The 21,691-nt window shown below is 46.7% G+C and overlaps 1 protein-coding gene across 1 annotated transcript in view; it reads left to right on the top strand.

Annotated features, from left to right (window-relative positions):
- LOC133347247 (ALK tyrosine kinase receptor-like) overlaps positions 1 to 21,691 on the top strand; it is a 186,772-nt gene that overhangs the window by 138,065 nt on the left and 27,016 nt on the right. The window contains exons 10-15 of the mRNA XM_061559357.1: positions 3,550 to 3,681; positions 10,375 to 10,525; positions 13,010 to 13,192; positions 14,379 to 14,477; positions 18,619 to 18,792; positions 19,900 to 20,007. Of these exons, the coding sequence (XP_061415341.1) occupies positions 3,550 to 3,681; positions 10,375 to 10,525; positions 13,010 to 13,192; positions 14,379 to 14,477; positions 18,619 to 18,792; positions 19,900 to 20,007 (847 nt within the window). The remainder of the gene's footprint in view (positions 1 to 3,549; positions 3,682 to 10,374; positions 10,526 to 13,009; positions 13,193 to 14,378; positions 14,478 to 18,618; positions 18,793 to 19,899; positions 20,008 to 21,691) is intronic.

The raw sequence follows: 21,691 nt of genomic DNA, 5'->3' as shown, positions 1-21,691 counted from the left end.
TTGCGACCAATATTATCCATAATAGAGGTTTTTGGGTTAGATCGGGCTGTCGCCTGACGATGCTAGTTGTAACTACTGGCGAAACGTCGGACTCTCATTGTAAATGTTGTCGTGGGTTTACTCTCCAGCACACCGCGTGCGCTGTACTAGTAACGAGATGGCACGTTTTGTTTACGTGACCAACCTTACTAATTGGCTGTGTCGGGTGATGGCGGGTTTAACGACACGTTTATATTTACGCGATCTATCCCAAATCCCTCTATTATGGCTATGAATCTTGTTTTTTCAGGAACCCATCGTAAAATTTCCCCGCACATACACCGTTAAGTTGTACAACTCGTATTTCGCGCATTCAAAGCGTATCATTAAGTAACACACCGTTCCATTGCACGCATATTCAGGTGATCATATGTTGATTAACTATGATAGGTAATGCATATTCTCAAATGAACATAATTCATCGTAATCTATATGAATACACTTAACAACACATTAATATTTACGCGATCTAACCTTAAAAAACCTTTATTATGAAGGATATTGGTTACGAAAGCCTACGTGTTAAATCTTAGCATCTTGCCTGCTGCGTCTCAGTCTCATCGCGTTCTCTCGCGTTGTGCGTAGCGAGTGCTCATTGTAATCGGCTTAATACTCTCCCAACACCTTCTCCAATCAAGCCAATCAAGCACAACTCATCCACTCCTCAAGGTAAGATCATAAAAATCATAGGTTAAGATGAAATATTTGTTTAAATGCTGTTTAAGATTCTGTGCTTTTTGTTACACTAAAAATGTGTATTCTGTTGGAGATATTGCTTAAAATGTCACAAATACGTTTTCTATGAAAAAAAAGGAAAACTATGAAGGCCAACACGGCACACGAGGTGTGATGTTTAAACACCTCACCAGGTACTCATTTGAGGCAGAGTGGACCTAGGGGAGGCCCAGGACTGGTTGAGATAATCGTAACTGGTATTGGTCGTGAGCGGGAATCGATCTCGGGTCGCCGGGTTCGTAGCGCAGCGTGCTAACCACTACACCACCTCTCCCCACACATGCGCGCATGAACACACGCACGTGCATGTGGCTGATGCGGAGTAGCAAAGGAGACCCCCCCCCACCCACTCCGCAAGGGATATTGTAGCATTTGCTTTAGTAGCACCGATTGTGTTGGAACAGTTGACTGATGGAAATCGCTTTTTGCTGTTCTTCCCCTTGTGATTTACTTGATGTGCCGAGATAAAAAAGGCACCCACTCGTTATGGATTATTCTTTTTAATACTCACATCTGAGACATTTGGGATATCGTTGGCAAGGCAACGCAATAATTCGATGCGCGGGCGATTTGATGAAGTATTTAAAATCTGTCGTCGATGTCAAAGAGCAGAGGATGTAACGATGTGAAGATCTCTGCCACAAGCAAAACTAAGCCAAAGTGCCCAAGTTCTGGAGAGAAAAGTTCGCATTTTTTTTATTAATTTGCACGTACGACTGTGAAATTGCAGTCTAAAAACCCGATGCATTCACCGACACCTGCTCACCTCTTGCCATCCTCGCCAGCAGCTTTTTGGCTAACCATCAAACAAAGACGGTCACTGCATCACGCGCCTTCAGATGCGCTTCTGCGGCCATCTGGAACGCTCTTCCTTCCGATATTTAGCAAGCCACTGAAACAATGCACATTTAAATCATCTAGTTTGAAAACTCATTTCTTTAGAACTGCTTTTTGTGTTCAGTTTATTGTGATTTCCCCGAACCTCCGATTAGCATGGTTGGCTACGTAAAGTGCGAAAGAAGTTCAGCATAATACAACACGCGAAGCATGGCATTGTCACATGATCCCATGAGCCTCTATCTGGTGCTACAATGCGCGTAATCCACTCAGCCTAACACCTACTTGTATTCTTTCCACCTGGTCACCTTTTCACAGTTCCGTGGCCTAAATGGGATGACAGCTATTAAACTCACAGCTGCAGCGAGACAGGTTGGGAGAAACTTACTTGGGGAATCATGCGAGAGCCCAAAGGTGCATTTACAGATTGGGTCTGCCAGGCAAGCGCTGTTGACAGCACAGGAGGAAACCAGCCAGCCTGTAATCTCATTAAGGGAAATTGAGTCTCGCTTTTGGATTGCTTAAATTACAATTTCACGGTAACAAAGGAGAGGGTTTTCGATGAATCAAGCAGAGACTTGAGTGTGTGTGTGCAAGCACACTCCTGTGTACGTTTGAAGACTTCTACACAAGCGAATGTTTGTATTTCTGCCGCGGGCTACTGGAGAAAAATTCGTGTATGTGTTGTGGAGCGGCGATGCAGTGGTCACGACACCGAGCTACAATCCTGGCGAGCTTGGTTCAATTTGTGGGCAAGACCACTGATGGAAAGTTGTATTTCGAACTATCCTGGAAATCCCCTAGGTGAACTCAGCCTAAAGACAAAGTAGGTCGTTCCCATTGTCATCATTGCTTTAAGAATTTCACGAATACGTTTTCTATAAAAAAAAAATACTTTTTAAAGTGTACAAGGAAGTATAAATCCTGTATAAAGGTCCTTGAACTCAGAATTGGTTATAAATGTGTACATTATGTATTGTACAGGAGAGTACAACACATGTACAGTATAGTACAATAGATACTGTACATATACAGTACGAATTTTGGTTGCTAGGTATGAAACAACATTTCCCTAAGTTATGGTTCCTATCCCTACCTTCCATTATTTCTTGTAGGAGACATTGCCCCGCTTTGCGTCGCATAAGCAATGTTTATGCGAACTTGACCGATCAAAAAAACACATGAGAGTGCGGTGCAGGGTGTGAACGTTCGCACTCGGGATGTGTTTGTGTCACAACGATCTTTTTTATTCCGCGTGTGAAGTTTTGCTTTGCAGATATAGAAACCTTTGTTCGTTTGTTACTGCACTGCCCAAAAAAACTATGCCAATTACTTTTTACACCTGGGTCTCTCAAAGGCAATCCAATCATGTTGCACCGTGACAGAGCGATTTGATGACAATGGGAAGTTACCGTTGGCATGTGCTCACCACCATGGTATCTGCGATACAATTCATCAAAATCTTGCCGCATGAAAATTACGTCAAATACGAGTTTAATGTAACATTTTTCGCGGTATTCTTTTTTGTGCTTTGCTGTACTTCCAGTGTGAAGAAGATTACTTAAAACGTTTTCAACTGCATTTCACTCAACTTAAGCCAGCCACCAGTCTTTCTCATTCATACAATCTCGCCAACAGTGCGCATGATTTACGTTGCCGTATAAGAAAATCACGGCGTCACACAGTTGCCATGGCATTACACGCGATTACTCCTGGAAACATTTCACGCGGCAAACACGTACGAGAAAAGTATTTACAACTTGAATTAGTTGGGGGTTTTTGTTGTATTTTCTAATCCACTTTTTTGGAATTAAAATCTTGAGGAAAAAAAATTCAACGACCAATATTAATGGCAACGTCACAAAATGTTGCAAAACATATCGCGGTCACCCCCCCCCCCCACCAACCGGGGATTTGTCGTTTCTCTGCGGTGCGCAGATTGACCACCATGTGGACCAGGTTTGCCGGGGAGAGTCCACCGTTATAGAAGACGAGAAAAGGAGAGAGGGCAAAGTATCGAAGTGGGCGGGAGGAGGCGGGGGTGGCGGCGGGGGCACGTTCGTGTTCAAGGTGCGTACCGTACTTCGGCACTGTGTGTCGTCCGAGCGTCGTCAAATCATTCGCGGTTGAAAGCCGGTGGTGCACGTGCCCGCGCAAGCGTCTGCAGCGATCCCATCGATCCGCTGTTATCCGCGAGGTGCAACCGACATTGGGGGCCGTATTGTTGTCATTCTTGTCCCCTTTGTGCAATCCCTGTCTTAAAAAGAAAGCCTATTTTTATTTTACCAAGTGAGGCCCGCTGAGCTACATGGCTCTAATTTTTTAGAAGTGACCTGGCCCTCAAATGATAGCTCAACGAAGTGGCTTATCACGTGGACATTTATAGCAGTCAAACCGTGCACACCAGTGGCAAGTGGTCTGCTGGAAACGCTGTTTTCTTCGTTTTATTTTTATTAATGTTTGTGCTTTTTAAAATTCGTCGATAAAAAGTGGCTGCAAATATATCCTGTTCTCCAAGTTTGTGCTTTACCACTCGGATAAATTCACGGCTCACCACAGCTAATTGGACGCAACCATAGCGCCCACCATATCGAATCAGACGCAATAGGAACTTATATAGACAATCAAATTAACTGCCTGATATCTGTGTTACCCGCGGTTTTTTTTATCCATCCATATCACAAAAGAGAAAGTGTGAGCAAGGCAAATGTAATTCTCTTTCCTATCAATCAGCCTTGCCAACGCTGATGTCCATTTCATTGCGGAGGGCTCCACCTCAGGAGAGAATTGTGATGTCATGGGCTTTGTTCTAGTACTGTACATTACACATCAGGGCATACATATACATTGGCCTACCACATCAAGGTCACGTCACAACCAATCAATCACCTGTCCTTCACTGGCCAAGCGGTGGTAGCCCCAGACGCAGCAGGATGAGATCGTTTTGGAGAGGCAGGTAAACTTTGGGGTGCAGGACAACAGGTGTAACTGGATGGGGTTGCGAGCGAAGGGGGTGCATGCCAAGAGAGAGGAAAGTTTTTTTTAACCCTTTAAACTCCAAAGCGATATCTTTAATTAATTCTATATTTATATATAAAATGTTTAAAGTGCAATCACGCAAAAATGTTCAGTATTTATAGTTTCATTTCACACTGAAAGCAGAGTATTATGGGTAGACGTGACAGTATTTGGGCCAGTGAAATGGCCAAGTAGCAGCGCGTTTGTCTCGATCGTTGCAAAGGTTCAGAATGCGAGTCCATAGCAGGTGTAAGACACTGCGGTTGTATTAATCATGCATGTGTGCCGTCTGCTTCGCAATGGACGTGAAAGTTCCCATGACGTTCAAAAAAGGGTAGGCCACGTGTGCCGGCATCGTGGTCCCAAATAAACAACTACATAACCTACTCGCACATCACTAACTCCTGCCGTTTTGCCTGACCGCTGAAAGTGGTGGCAGAAGCATCCCGGGCGGCTACAGCAAAGAGCCTTGCTGGTCCCAGGAACGCGAAAGACCGCTGCCAGAGTTCAATGCCACCCAAGACCCGGACACAGCAACGGCACTCACTCACGTTTTCAGAGAAATCACGGAAAACGTGGCCTTCTCACACTTCAGCAGGAAACCTGGAACCTCCTCCGCCATCTTGGAGCCACCTCACTACCCACACCTGAGGTGCCAAAGGTCAGGGCCGATGACATGGTGGCCTGGCTACATCCTAGCCAATTCAAAGGCCCAGACTACTGCCGAAAAGAAACGCAGAGTGAAAAAGTTGCTCAAGCTCTCTCTGTGTGAAAAAAGCTGCCTCGCATCAATATCTTTCAAGCAAACTGGGCTTGCTAGAATACATACCTGTCAACCCCTTTTCAGTGCCTACTTTATTACAGACCAATTCAGACCTTATTGGTCACCCCGTGCCCTTATACATCTCAACGTTCATCCTACAAAGTCTCATCACAAGAGAGAAACACAAACAAATAGACAAAACATTTTTGCCCGTATTTGAAACGGTTGTATGCCGTATAGACCTAAAAGCTCAATTTCCCTGTACAAGAATACGGGTAAACTGTATGGGTTGACAGGCATTGGAATGCTACTTCCGGGCTTCTGGCGCCTCCTCCCTAATCCAGAGAAGACAATTGACTTATTGGCATTCCATCTGTTCAACAATGCCGCCAGGAAAGAATTCAACGTTTCCTTTTGCAGAAATCTCCTGACCCACAGACCCCGTCCAATGTACCTGGGGCATCACCCTTGACCGGACTCTCACCTCTCGCCATCATCTCACCAGCATCGGTCAAAAACAAAAAAAAAGCAGGGTGAACCTCATCTAGAAACTCGCTAGAACGCCATGGGGGAGCACAGCTCGAATGCTCTGCGGCACCACAGTGGCCTTGGTTCACTCTGCTGCAGGACACTGCTCTGCCTCATGGTCCAGCAGCTGCCACACAAAGATCATAGGCATACAGCTCAATACCGCCACGACAACTGAGTGGCTCCCAGTGCTGCCATCCGCCACGATGCTGCCGTGCTACGCGAGATGGAAAATATTTAAAGTAATCCCGCCAGGAATGCGCTTAAAATCGCACCGTCCATTCTGAAAAACAGCAGCCAATACCGATGCAGTTGGCACCACCAACATGTTATCCACATGGATGGAATCGTGAGACGCATGCAACGTAAAGGACCAACGCCCCATCGCTGATCCAACCGTAGTAGAGGTCCCTGGCTTCGACCTCCCCTGGAAGACAGTAGACGGAAACTCGACAGAATCGTGAGCGCTGACGCGGCCACCTGCTTCATGAGTGGAACATCAGGAATGTGGAGCCCGAGCGTGACTGTGGCCACGAGTCCCGGACCATGGAGAGTACCGCATCGCCGTGTCGACTGAGACCTGTTTATTATTTGACCAGGTAAGGCCGCCCACTTGAGCTATACAGCTCTGTTTTTCCAGAAACGATAGCTCAACGAAGTGGCTTATCACGTGGAAATTTATAGCAGAACAAATACTCTAAATGCATGTTTCTAAATGCGGAGAGAAAAAACAAAGGACTCGGAGAGAAATTCATGCGACCACGGGGATAACGTGCAAACTTCAAATAGGGTTGGGATCAAACCCACGACCTCAGAGTTGGGATAAAATTCACGACCTCCTGTATGCTAGGTGAGGTATTTAACGTCTCGCCACCGCAGCATCTCAGGAAGCCATGATGTGGAATCACCAAATTAGACATCCCATGATAAGCATTTCCCATCATGCTAATAAAAAAGATTACTTAATTTGATGAAACTACAGAGCAACATTACCCTTCACTGGCAGACATTATCAGTCTGTGATAGCCCTGCACTATAAAAAATAATGTGAATACTAAATGTATTACATTATTATTAATTATCACTAACTGCCTTTGATGATTCGAATTACAGTAATGCATTGCTTGATTTGAAGCTTTCGTGACTGCAGGAATCCATACTCTTTGGTTCGTTCGGTAAAGTCACGTAGGTATTTTATTTTATTTTATACCTTAGTGACTTTACCGAAAGAACTAAAGAGAATGCATTGCTTGTAATGTATTTTTTTTTAACACGACATAACTACAAACAAGACAAACACAAAGATCCCCTCTATAGCCTTAACAGACTGTTGGGGCAAGTGCTGTTAGCGAGCACCTATGAAGGCCGGCACGGCACACGAGGGGTTGGGTGGCCAAAACTACGCCCGGCCGCCTTTGTCTCCCCAGTGGTGATGTTTATACACCACACCAGGTATTCATTTTATGCTGAGTCGATCTAGGGGAGGCCCATAACCGCTTCAGATAATCGTCACTGGGTATTGGCCATGATAAACATACATAGATACAGATAGATTGCTACATACCAGCTAAAGTACTGTGCGTGACATTCTAAATGAGGGTGGATACCGTGATGCCGGGAAGGCGGTCTCCGTGTGACCCGGGGGATGACAGGGCATGCATCACCGAGCAATTGTGTGTCGTGATCTCATCATCGAGGTCACAGGGGGCACGAGAACAAATGCAGGAGAATAGAGAAAATAAACATCACTTATAGGACTCAATAACGCCTTTCCTGCTTAATGCGAACACACCCAATTTTTTACTCTGAGTCACTCCAAGCTGAATGCAATGCAATTTGATTTTAGTTCAATTCATTGTGCTTTACCTAAATGGGTAAAAAAACAAACACTTCATTAATGTACAGCCCTTTGTGAATTCACTGCTGGATGAAGGCCTCCCCCCCCCCCCGTGTCGTGTAGGTCGTGTCGAAGTTGTTGGAATGTACTTCACCTTGCGGGTTTGTGAAGGGGGAGTCACCGAGGGTCAGTTTTGACGTAACTTTACCGCTCATGGCTGCGGTGTGCACCCGTTGCCCCCGCTGCCGCAAAACAGCTAACTTATTGAGGAGATTCGAAATTTCTCTTCGGTGGGAAACCTGGGTAGCCAGTTGTGTCTAAGTCTAAAGTCAAAATGCCTCCACATTCAAGTTAATGTTGGGCAGTGCTCGTCTCATTTGGTGACTCTGAGCCCAGTTGTTGGAAAATCCACATTTCCAGGATGAGCGTTTTTATTTTATTTTGCATCGGTCGACCACTGTAAACTAGCCACAAAGATGCACTCCTTTGCTTTCACCCAAATAGTCGACCTCTGACCTGGATTTAACGTCTCACCTTCTGATTGTAAATCAATAAGTTCGCCAAAGTACCACCCAACTTGATTTGTATTTACCTAATAAGTATTCAATTGTTTGTAAATTTGTTTATGTATTGTATTACGGATTTTTTTTTTGAGAATTTGACTGACCATAGAAAACAATGGCAAAAAACACACATATATTTAGTAGAGTCTTTGAAGTCCATAGAACATGATGCATTGCACACTGGTAATACCGTTCAACCATAACTCACTCGATCTCACCGGAACGCTCCACTCTCCCATCGCAAGGTCCCAAGTTCAGATCTCAGCCCGGGGTTGGCACAGGTCATCATCACGCTGCAGTCCTTTAAATTATTACTGCAATGTAGGCAGTCAACCCTGGTGGTCAGAGATATGCAGAGACTCACACTTTGCTTAAGCACCCAAGATGAGGTGAGGGCCACCTCATTCCCATTGGGTTATTTGGCCATGGAGGCAACTTTTGACTTGGCTTTGAATAGATCTCGAGTGCTTGATCTAGAGTGTGAAACACAGTTGTTCCAAATGTAATGCCAAGAGGCTGCAGGAAGGACATGGCTTTCAGATCCACACAGGGGGTTGAGCCATTATCTCTTTGAAGTTGCAAGTGTCCAGGGACTGGCGTCTTCACAGTGTACATAGTGTAAAGGTCGTGCACGGGTAAGCATTTATCCACGCTGTGTTTATTGGCTTTAGACCGACTCTCTTTGCTGAATTTTTGGACCTGACCTGCACACCACCCAAATAAATTGACGTCAATAAATAGACGCACGGCTCCATGTGGTAAATTTTTAAACATCTGAAAGAATGAGATCTGCGCTGCGGCCATCATTGCCGCCAGTGCTTTCGGAGGGCGATCTCAAAACGGCTCCAAAATCAGCTGCATTTAAATTTGTAGCCGTCATTCACATTGAGAACCCAATACTTTCACAGCCACACATCCAAAGTAAATAACAACAACGGATGTTTTATTTTGCACCGCCTTCTGCTGCAAACCACATAGCTTTCGCAGCCACCTATAAACCTATGCCAACTTTGATTGCATGGTGGTTGCCCATCCAAGTACTATGCGGGCTGATATCTTAGCTTCTGTGATCCGATCAAGATCGAGCCCGTTCTGCGTGGCCCTCGGCATACCCGAGTGAATATTATACGGCACATCCACCAAACACACAGTTCTACGCAATATTTTATTTTCTACACAATTGAGGAGCGCAGACCCAAAGCCCCAAAAATGCCAAGCGGCCAGCAAGAGTGGACTCTTGTCTTGAATTGAGCGAGGTTAAAAGAACTGGGAAAGAGAGACGACGGGCGAGGGAAATTCCAAAGTCGAGCAGTGCGAGGGAAGGAGCAGAAAGAGAAGTGTTTGGAACTGCGCGGTTGAACCCCGACTGGATGACATGAATCAAGCCCAAAAACAACGCAGAATCATACGTACAAATGTGGACCAGGGTAACGTTCAACTCGGCCTCCCTCCACCACCTTGGATGCCTCATGAGTACTTGTTAACCCTCTTCAAGGTTTGGCTCCTATTTCTCTCTACACCTCCCCCACTCCCTGATTCATCACCACAGGCCTCCTCTTCACCCAAGCCACTCTGCCTCAACGGCTCAACAGCCAGGAAACCCATCACGTCGACCCTGACACCATTACCCCACTCGCTCACCAGTCTCGCCAATGAAGAGCACGCAACTGCCGCGGTTGTTGCTGTCGTGCTCAACGTGCGGGTTGTCAAATGTTTATCACATTTGATTTTTTTGGATCGTACTCTTGCAAAACATAGAGCATAACCCCATTTTAGAGGCCAATCTGTAATAAAAACTCACTGCTGGTTTGATGTTTCAACTATTTTCCCTTATGCTGTATTATGTATATATGTATGATGAACTTCTTTCGCACCGTACATAGCAAACCGTGCGAATCGGAGGTGCGGGGAAAGGAAAACAAACAAAACACAAAAATCAGTTCTAAAAACGTGAGATTTCAACATGCCGCGCCATGTTTTCCCGACAAACAGCACTGCATATCCTGCGGCGCCCTCAAACCTGGTTAAATGAGGCGGGCCCTCTGTCCGTACAGATGCAGGATGGGGTATGGATACCCCTGTTGGTGGCGGCAGGGGGCGGAGGCCAAGCCTACAGGGAGGAGGGCCGCCCGGACAAGATAGTGGACGATCCATTCGAGGGCAACCTGTCCGTGCCAGGCGTGAATGGGCACACGGGGGCTGCCGGTACGTCCATGAGGCGCATGCAAGACGACAAAGACAAAGATCCGTTATTCGATTACACTTTTTCAATTATTTGAAGTCCAAAGTCACGGTGCCGCCCTGTTTAAATTAACAATGGCATGGGCGGGCGCTGATCTCCATTGGCAGCCTTTATCCATTGTAGGCAATTCCACATTGCCTTGTCCAGAGCCAATCTGTCCAGAGGAAATGGACCATTGCTTCTCACAGAGTGTGACTCATTTAATGGCAATTTTCCCTGGAGCAATGAGTTGATCTCTGAATTGAGTTCCTACTCTCGATCTTTCCATTGTAAGTAGTTAAACACTCTTACTTACAGCGTCTCCAGGCCAGATGGTTAAGAATGAAGATTATTAACACTTAACAAATACTATTAAGCCATTGGTTGTACTATTAAGATAAGTTAATTTGCCTAACCCACATGGCCAGGTAGCTATTGGATTTAAACGTGCATACTCATATGGACACGGACATACTCAAACATGACATGTGCCTGAGTCCCTTTCTCAATCCACTTGCCTGGATGCACTGTTGCGCCACGTCTATAAAAAAAAGATGTTGAGTGCCACTGACAACGAAAGGCACACTGTTGTTGTTGAGGAAATGAATTTAAGCTTTCTTTTCAGAATCAAAACACAATGTTCTCTGTGAATGATTGCAGAGGCTAAAAATACCTGTTGCGTAATGCTCCATGTCATGGGTTTGTAAAATCAAATCCAGGGCATGACAGCATCCTGTTGGAACGTATGCTAATGATTTAACCCTATGTGACTGTTGGCACAAGAGTAGACCATTTATATGCCATTGTCCAGGCAGCAAAATTTGGACAATTGCCGACACTTACACTAAATTACCGTCCCTCTAAAGGATCGCTGGTTTTTAAAGTTGCTGTGAGGTTCTGGACTCCTGGAGCATTTTGTTGCAATGTGACAATTTAAAGTTTTGCAAGCTGCCCTTGCATTTGGACAGATAAAGATAATGACTTTCATATTTTAAATCTGCCAATGTGCCTGTTAAAACGAAAAAAAATGTCTGCGATTGAATGCGGAAACCAATATTTACTCATGTTATTTGCTTTTTCTGCTTACCAATTAAAAACCTCACTCCGTTAACCTACATCACTGTGACAAAAAGACGTACGCTGATGACGCCGTAATTTTTAAAATATATTTAAAACAACACATTTTTAAAAGTTGTTTGTTCAGTTTACAAACAACGAAAAAAAATCCATTCTCAGCCTGTGTGTCTGTCAACATTCGTTTATTAAAAAAAAACAGCAGAGTAACCTTGAACAGTTGAATTATAATGATACCGGCAAAGATGATGATCCCTATACAAGCCCGTTATCCCTACGGTGCCCTTAAAATAAATACCACTTTGTGAGAAGTCAACATTCGGTTTTTCTTTTGAGTTACTGCCAAACACCCCATGACATTCCTCACTGCATTTCTCTCCAGCCACGTGGCACCGTAGGGGTTAGAGTACACGACTCACAATCACAAAGTTGCGAGTTAAGTCTACCTCAATGATCTGCTCGGAGATCATTCCAAAATGGTGAGCACCACTTTGTGGAGAGTCACCTGTGGTTGTTATAGAAACCCTGGTCCTGTCCATAGCCATGTGGAAGTTATGTCATTGGCCCAGGGCCATAAATACAGGGTGCTTCCAAATTGTTTTAATACTTATATGGGACTATAGTTTTTAATGTAAAAAGAACGGACAATACACTGTAACATGATAAAAACAACAATCCTATGTTAATAGTTTCAAAAAGTCAAAGAGCCTCAACACATATCCGCCATCAATGTCAACACGTGCCTGGAATCTTCTCCAGGTGGTCTCCAGAGGCCCGGAGGTGGCATATTTCTTGTGGTATTGTTGCAAATTCTCAGAAGTGTTAAAAACAATTTGAAACACCTTGTATAGGAATTATATTTATCGTGCACTTTGATGCCTCACCAATTCAAGTGTCTACATCACATCTCATCTCACCCATCCCATTGCCCTTCTACAATCTAGCCAAGGAGACCCCCAAAGGGCAACTGTCCCTGTGTGGCACGAGTTGTACCCAGCACCGCTTTGCAAATGGCCATTCGTCTGCCAGTCAGGGGCGACGAGAGGAGAGCATCACTCAATTCTTGTTTGAGCAGGGACTCTGATCAATCTTGATTTGAAGCTTTCGTGACTGCAGGAATCCATACTCTTTGGTTCTTTCAGTAAAGTCAAGTGGGTAGAAAAAATAATAGATCATGACGTTTCGATCGCCACACACGCAATCCCACCTGAAGACGATTGCTTGTGTGGCGATCGAAACGTCGTGATCTATTGTTTGTTCTACCCACGTGACTTTACCGAAAGAACCAAAGAGCAGGGACTCTGACTTGATCTCACTGACGGCTATTGCAGTGGCGATGGAGCTGAGTGCGATGCTTGACTTCCTCCCTGCCCTCTGGGCCCTTGGCATCGCAGGAGGCGGAGGAGGGTGGTACGGCCACGTGGGCCCTGCCAGGTCGGGCCGCTCGCTGAACCAGGGGGGACAGGGTGGCTCTGCGTGCCCGGAGGCCCTCGTCAACTGGGCCTGGGCCACTTCGGGCGGCTTCGGAGGCGGCGGCGGTGCCTGCAGCGCCGGGGGCGGTGGCGGCGGCTACATTGGTGAGAGTCGATCCACCTCGGTGACATGGCAAGCGGCTGCAGAGGTTTCCGCTGTTCGAATCCGGCAGCCAACCCTGATTACCACCGTGCGTGTTTTAACAATATAAATAAATCATAGCTCCGTAAAATTACACGCCGTCTGCTTCACAGTGGAAGTTCAAGATCCTCTGAGAGTCATTCACAAGAGTAGGCGAATGTGTGATTCCTGCACCATGGTCCAAATTTGCAAAATTTGAAAATGTATCTGCAAATTACTCGATTGCGATCTACATAGCAACCATCGCTGCCCAATGAGAGCACTTGGCAGGATCCTCCTGAAAAAAGACTGATGAGTCAGTGAAGGCTCACCTGGGTAAAGGACCGTAGGAAATCAAATAAATAAACTCTCTGTGGCCGCGACAATGGCTCTGGTGGGCTGCTACGATGCTTACAGAACTTGGATTATGTTGTTTTCTCAGGGATAATTCGACCCGGTTGTTGCTATCCACATTGTTCTTTCTTTATATATCGGCTATATGCAGCATGTCTGTGTAGGCAGAACATTGTCAGAATTGCAGTTTGTAAAGTCGTTCATATAGAGGCGTAAATTACATGTGGTATGCATGTATGGACTTCTTTCTCACCGTACGTAGCCAACCGTGCTAATCGGAGGTCTGGCATTGTGATGTGTGTAGATGCCATGTGTGGTGATGATGCAATATGTATGCCGTGTGGTGATGTGTGATGTGATGTTTAATGGTGTGTGATGATTTGGGTTTGATGTGTGATGACGTTGTTTAGATGTGTGATGATGTGATATGTGATGAGAATGTGATGTGTGTTGATGCAATGTATGAGTGATAGTGTGTGCCGATGCAATGTGTGAGGAGTGGTGGCGCAGTGGTTAGCGCACTTTGTTATTAACCCAGTGACCCGATGTCAATTCTCGCTCACGACCAATATCAGTGGCAAATATTTGAATCGGTTCTGGGCTTTCCCTAGGTCAATTCGGCCTTAAATGACTACTTGGAGAGGCGTGTAAACATCGGCACATTGGGGAGACGGAGGCAGCCGTGCGTGGTGTTGGCCACCCACCCCCTCGTGTGCCGTGCCGGCCTGCGTAGGTGCTCGCTAACAGCACTCGCCCCCAACACTCTGTCGATGGCTACACGGGGTGCGCGATGCTCTGTGATGGTGCTGCATGCAGGAGGGGACTCGGCCTCCGACAACAACATCATGGCCGACGGGGAGAGCGGCGTCTCCTTCATGCACCCCGACGGAGGGCTCTTCACCATGCCCCTGGCGAGTGAGTGAGACACAACATCTCCAGGACCGCTTCCCTCACTGGCTTGGCGGTTCAGGAAGGGCCCCGGCTGAGCCATTCTGCTGCCTTGCCCAAAGCTTCGGAATTGGTGTACTTGTGCAATTTGAACTCACATACGTCATCTATTTTACGTATTTATTTTTCAGTGATTTTTCTTTCCTCTCCTATACTTTGCGCACCGATTGTTTTTTTGCGTTGTTTTTGTTGTAGTAACTTCTTGACCTGCCCCCACTGGACATCTGTGAAAAGGAGCTTCATAGCTCATCGGATTTCTTCAGGATGAATAAAGATTATGATTCCGCAAACAGCATGTCCGGTTTAAATTACGTCTTAACATCCACGCGGGTGGATGTGTGGCTATTATATGCAACAGAGAACGTTGCAAGTTACAATCCTTGGTGGGAGTTGATCGACCCATCCTCCGCACTGGACATGATAAACTAGGTAACAGTCTGTTGAAAATGAATACAAGCCTATGCCATAGAAACGTGGAAATTCCACCAGTGGCTGAAAACTGCCAACAGAGATTAGCACTGGACAAATTCTCGCTTGAGCACGAGAGTGTTGTGCAGAGAGAGCAGGAGCACGTGGAATAGCAGACCTGGAGCCCGTAGTAATTACAGTTAGGACAGCACTGTTAGCTGAAATCACAATAGCATTTTGATTGCAATTCATTACGAATCACACATTTACAATCGTAATTGACCCCAGGTGTGTGGGATAGTGTGGTGGAGAGTTCCATCGTATGGACGGAGCGAGCCTTAGATGGAGAGACAGCGGGAGGAAGGTCCGCCCGTGTTGGCCGTTCCGCGAGGAAGCACGTGATCGACAGAGCGAGGTTGCCTGGACAAATCTGTGACGGTGAAAGAACACAGAAATCCTGATGAGGGCGTCAATAAGTCATTAGATTTTCAAGCCCCTTCATTGTCCCCAGGGCTGTGGTCGGCTCAGAGTTTACGCCTGCCGTGGTTCTCCTGGAAACACGTGTCCAATTGATGTTTTCAACACATTTTAGAGCAGAACATGATGACTTAATGCCACTCATCTTCGTGAGTAAATTGAAGACTCGTAGTGTCATTGCCGCAGACGGTCCGACTCCAATCTGGGTACACTGCGGACTGCTTTATGCGTCAACGTATACCAACGTCCTTGTCATTGTTTACATTGAGACAGGCGTGCGCTCTGGAAGTCCTCAGGACATTTCGAAGCAGTTCGGCAGGCTCTCAGCCAGTCAGTGGAGCTGCGATCGTCGGAATAAAATCGTGGGCTTTCACCCGTAATCAGATTTGGTCCTCAAGCGTATCACATATTTAGTTCCGCAATTAATTCATCCAAGCCCAGCTCTCATTTCTTGCTCACCAGAGGTTTGGAGAGCAAAGCGCTTAGTCACCTGTTAAGCTGCAGGGCTCTGCATGTCACACTTTGTCGGTGGCACGATCAGAATATACAGTCATGGAGATATTTTAAAAAGCGCGGTCACCGATCTGAATCAACAGCCGACACACGTCTTATCGATTACAGCCGAAATATTCTCCACATCTCCTCTCAGTCCCCTCCATCAACCCTCCCTTACCTCTCAGTGTCCTCAATTTTCCGTGGAACATGGGCCCATTTGAACTCATTGCACACAATCAACCGATATTCTTATCAGCACAGCACCGTGGACGCAGGCGAACAGCCGTGCGTGACGTTGAAGCGGGTGAATTGTGGAAAATGTCACATTTTTATCTCGAGTGGGGTGTTTCTCTCTCTTCCCCATCAGCGTATCTATTCAACTTCTTGACATTTTTCAATGGCTGCATGGCTTATCACTGGTAAAGGGAGGTTTGTGCCACCTTATTATTAAGAGGGCTGATGCTTGAGGGTAAAACGGCGATGCAGTTGCTCACGGTTGAAAGGTTAATTCAAGCAGCCGGTGGATAATATTTTAAGAGTTTGAAACGCACGCCATCATCTCACTCCTACGTGGATGCTGTAGATATAAATACCCAGTGGCATCATTAGCAAAGGCAGTGTCATAGAACATATGCCACAATTGGCATTGTCCACAACTGAGGACCACTTTGTTGAAAGTCAACAGTGGTTGTCCTATGGAGTTTCCACCGCCTGCGCAGGATCACTAGCAGAGATGAGCACCATCCAAGAACGAATTTGAGTATCATGATATACTCTGAGACTGTTAGAGCAGAGACTTAAAAATAAACTCCATTGTATTTCCTGTTGGATCTTCCATATTATTGATTAGATCAAATTACTCGTTATGGAATTGACCAAACATTCCGAAAGAGGGTCTTGAGACTCGCTGAGGCTCTTCCTCGCAAAAGATGAAGAAGAAACCCCCCCCCCCCCATTCAATTGGGCTCCCACCTGGATGAAGAGAACTGAATACGTTTGTAGGACTCGTACTCTCGTTGTCTTTCTCGTCTCGTTTATTCACACATAGAGTTCACACCTCCTCCTCATCATCGCTCCGTGTCTCTCTGTTCGCTCCGATGCACAACCCGCCATCAACAACACTCCATGTATCCCCGTTCGCTCGCTCCGCTCCGCGACTTCGCTCGCTCTCTCTCCCTCTCTCCCAAGGTCCGTTACTCCGCTGCTACCCTACTCTGTACTCACTCCGTCCACTGCTACCACTGCTACCGTACACTGTATTCTCTCTATCCACTGCTACTGTACACTGTGTTCTCTCTATCCACTGCTACCGTATACTGTGTTTTCTCTGTCTACTCTTATCGTATCTATTCCTGCTCCCTGCTGCTCCTTCTCTGTCCTGGGCACCAACCACTCCAACTCCAACACCAACCAAGACTCCCGTCTATCCGTTACGCTGTGCCCTATATCCCCGCACCAATCAGTCCCAATCAATTATTTCATCCCATGCTTTGCTACTCGCCCCCAGGCCCCCAGCCTCACGTGACCATGTTATCGCCGCCAGGCCGGCACCGGTCATCAGCCACTCACCCTCCTGACCAATCACCGGCCTGCGTCCTCAGTTACCCCTAACACCTGTGGCGTCTCTTAACGACCTCCCCCTTAATGCCACGACAACAACAACTGTGTCCTCAGATGCCCCCACTGTACGCTGCTCGCTTGCATAGCAACAGAACGCGTGGCGCGTGATATTTCAAGTCCTACACGTTCAACACTATCTTCTTAATTGGTGGCACCTATGTGGCAAGATCCGTCAGCTCTAGGTTATACATTTCAAATGAAAGCCACGGAGTCTCCATTGTTCAAACAAGCATGGGGCTGTCCTCTCCCTGAGGCAAGGGCCAGTCTCACCCACCCACGGGGCTATGTTCATCCTCGCGACCCCATGGACACGTGGGCCGAGTTGATCCCCAACCACACTTCGACGTCCTAAACCTTTGAAACATGAGTCGTGTGTACTATGCCACTATCCCACCCAAATACAGGAGATCACATCGTTATTTTAGTTAAGCGAAGAGCTTCACATTTGCTGTGGTTGGGGTCCAGTGAAGCTGAAGAGGCAAGGAGGCATTTCCTTTATCCATGGTGGTGCCAATTACTGGCAAGGCAGACGACCTTTACGGGGAATTCACTACCAACTGGAATCAATTAACGCTGGAATTTTAATTGAAGCTCACACGTGCATTCTCTGGAATAAAATAAAATATGTTCTCTGCATTTTAGAAAAAATATATTAATAAAACATTTCAATGATAAAATTAGTCATAGGCTTTTAACATATTGAAAGCGTGCTCTCCTTAATATCAGCCCTGATAATGAAAAAGTAATTCATTTATAATTGAATTTATGCAAGTTTGGATAACTCTTTGTAGTTCACCTTTTTATCTTTTCATCTCCGCATCACGCTTTGTCTTTTTTTTCCATCTCTCTTTCCGCCCGACCTCTCCATCTCTCACCCTCCCTTTGCACACATCACGTCTCCACTACTTTCCTCCGATTCATCTCGAGACATTTCCCCCACACCCGGTTCCTTCTTTCTCCGCCGTCGTTTACCTCTCCGCCCCTCTCCTCCGCCCTCGGCACTGATTCTGCGCGCCCGCCATCGACCCATCACATTTTCCGCGTCCTCTACCGGCCCCTGTCTCTCTGCCCGCCTGACCGTACTCCCCCCCCCCCCCCCCCCCACTAGTAATGGAGAGGGACGGCGAGGTGGTGGTGGAGGAGTACCTCAACTGCAGCCACTGCGAGTCCAAGTTGTGCAAGCGCGACTCGGACGAGCACGACAGCATCGTGTGCCACTGCCAGGAGGGCGTGCTCGCCAGCGACGGCTTCTCCTGTTCCGTCACGACCCGGCCACCGCGAGGTGCGTGCCGCCGCCACCGCCGCCACCTTCTTACGCCACAACGCGACGTTGGCAGGGTGGCAGCGCGGCGGTGGCGCCCGTTGTCTCACAGCAGCGACAAACTTGGCTTCGATTTCCTGACTTGGGCGTCTTTCTGCACGGAGTTTGTTTGACACGTAGCGGGCTTTCGCGACCAATATTATTCATAATAAAGGGTTTTGGGTGAGATCGCGTAAGTAAAAATGTGTCGTTAACCCGCCAGCACCCTACACAGCCAACCAGTAAGGCTTGTCACGTAAACAAAGCTTGCCAATTAGTTACTACTTCTGCCCACCGGTGTGTTGAGTATTATGCATGGGGTTTGTAAGGTCTCCCCCTTATTCTGCATGGGGTTCCTGCATGATCTTCGGTTTCCTCACATAGCTACGAACGTAAAATGCGATGTACGTTGGCCAGACATCCCAATGCAGGACCCTCCTGAAAAAGTCTTCTGACTCGGTGGGGATTTCCCGGGTAAATCTGTAATTATGAATATGATTATTGAATTCAGCGTGGCTACAGCGCGACAATAGCAGTTGTGTGCATGCACAATGCAGAACATACTGCTTTGTGTCGTGTATGAATGTAAGCACAGCTCAAGAAGCTGTGTACGCTCTAAGTCAAAGTAACACAAACCCGAGGTGGCTACGTAGCTCATTGCGCTTGCGACGCTGAGGTCAAAGCACAAATTCAGCACCAGGGAAAGTCACACATTTTTAAACCAGGTTCTCGAGTGTGGAAAGCTGATGGTTGCCAAGACTTCACCGAAAATATTATCGTATTCTATTAAGTTGTCTGACCTAATTTCACAAAGTTCCAGAATATAAAATATTGCTTTGATTCCCATATATTTCACATTAATTTATATATATATTTGTGTGTGTAGGAGAATGCAGCATACTTGAGCAGTGTAGATAAATGAGGTCACTTGAAGGCTACCCGACCTTTGACTGCACGTGGCATTCCTTGCGACAGTTGCAGCCGTGTGAGAGTGCAGCTGTATCCTGGCTCTCATGAGATGGTGCGTACATTCAAATTGTCGTCGTCGTTGCCGTTGTGGCGGCATCGTGGGTGCCGCTTCGTGTGCAGAAAATGACCCATCCCAGCACGCCGGCATGCCCCTGTCGCTGGCGCTGTCCGTGGTGACACTGGCAACGGCCGCCGTGCTCGTCCTCACCTGCTCGGCCATCATGATCGGTGAGAGAGCGCGGACGAACGCTATCGCCACCTTTCCCTCCCGCAGACAGATGTATGTATGTGTGTTGAACTTCTTTCGCACCGTACGTAGCCCAAACCGCGCTAAATCGGAGGTGCAACGGAGTTCGTAAAGTGGTCGTCGCTCTCGTTGCTTCCATCGCCCGGGGTTAAAAGTGCGGACAGCAGGACTATTTACCAATCGCACGAGTCGCCGCCTGCTTCACGATGCGCGTAGAAAAGAACATCGCGTGACGTCAACTTTCGAAAGACAGCCGGCCAGGTGTGCCGGCATCATGGTCCAAATTTACCAGACTTGAAAGATGACTTGCACGTTACCTAGCTGGTTAAAGCTCCATGTTCATTGTTGTCCTTCCCCCCTCACGGTTGGCTACATACGGTGCGAAAGAAGTTGAACATACGTACAGTGAGGGAAAAAAGTATTTGATCCCCTGCTGATTTTGTACGTTTGCCCACTGACAAAGAAATGATCAGTCTATAATTTTAATGGTAGGTTTATTTGAACAGTGAGAGACAGAATTACAACAACAAAATCCAGAAAAACGCATATCAAAAATGTTATAAATTGATTTGCATTTTTATGAGGGAAATAAGTATTTGACCCCCTCTCAATCAGAAACATTTCTGGCTCCCAGGTGTCTTTAATACATGTAACGAGCTGAGATTGTGAGCACACTCTAAAAGGGAGTGCTCCTAATCTCAGCTTGTGACCTGTATAAAAGACACCTGTTCACAGAAACAATCAATCAATCAGATTCCAAACTCTCCACCATGGCCAAAACCAAATAGCTCTCCAAGGATGTCAGGGACAAGTTTGTAGACCTCCACAAGGCTGAAATGGGCTACAAGACCATCGCCAAGCAGCTTGGTGAGAAGGTGACAAGAGTTGGTGCGATTATTCGCAAATGGAAGAAACACAAAAGAACTGTCAATCTCCCTCGGCCTGGGGCTCCATGCAAAATCTCACCTCGTGGAGTTGCAATGATCATGAAAACGGTGAGGAATCAGCCCAGAACTACACGGGAGGATCTTGTCAATGATCTCAAGGCAGCTGGGACCATAGTCACCAAGAAAGCAGTTGGTAACACACTACGCCGTAAAGGACTGAAATCCTGCAGCGCCCGCAAGGTCCCCCTGCTCAGGAAAACACATATACATGCCCGTCTGAAGATTGCCAATGAACATCTGAATGATTCAGAGGACAACTGGGTGAAAGTGTTGTGGTCAGATGAGACCAAAATGGAGCTCTTTGGCATAAACTCAACTCGCCGTGTTTGGAGGAGGAAGAATGCTGCCTATGACCCCAAGAACACCATCCCCACCGTCAAACATGGAGGTGAAAACATTATGCTTTGGGGGTGTTTTTTCTGCTAAGGGGATAGGACAACTTCACCGCATCAAAGGGACGATGGACGGGGCCATGTACCGTCAAATCTTGGGTGAGAACCTCCTCCCCTCAGCCAGGGCATTGAAAATGGGTCGTGGATGGACATTCCAGCATGAGAATGACCCAAAACACACGGCCAAGGCAACAAAGGAGTGGCTCAAGAAGAAGCACATTAAGGTCCTGGAGTGGCCTAGCCAGTCTCCAGACCTTAATCCCATAGAAAATCTGTGGAGCTGAAGGTTCGAGTTGCCAAACGTCAGCCTCGAAATCTTAATGACT

This window comes from Lethenteron reissneri, chromosome 25 (assembly GCF_015708825.2).
Source record: "Lethenteron reissneri isolate LAM-NWPU_2019-01 chromosome 25, ASM1570882v1, whole genome shotgun sequence".
Lineage (NCBI taxonomy): Eukaryota > Metazoa > Chordata > Hyperoartia > Petromyzontiformes > Petromyzontidae > Lethenteron > Lethenteron reissneri.
The sequence above is the reverse complement of the archived record's forward strand: the minus strand, read 5'-3'. Positions and strand labels throughout refer to the sequence as shown.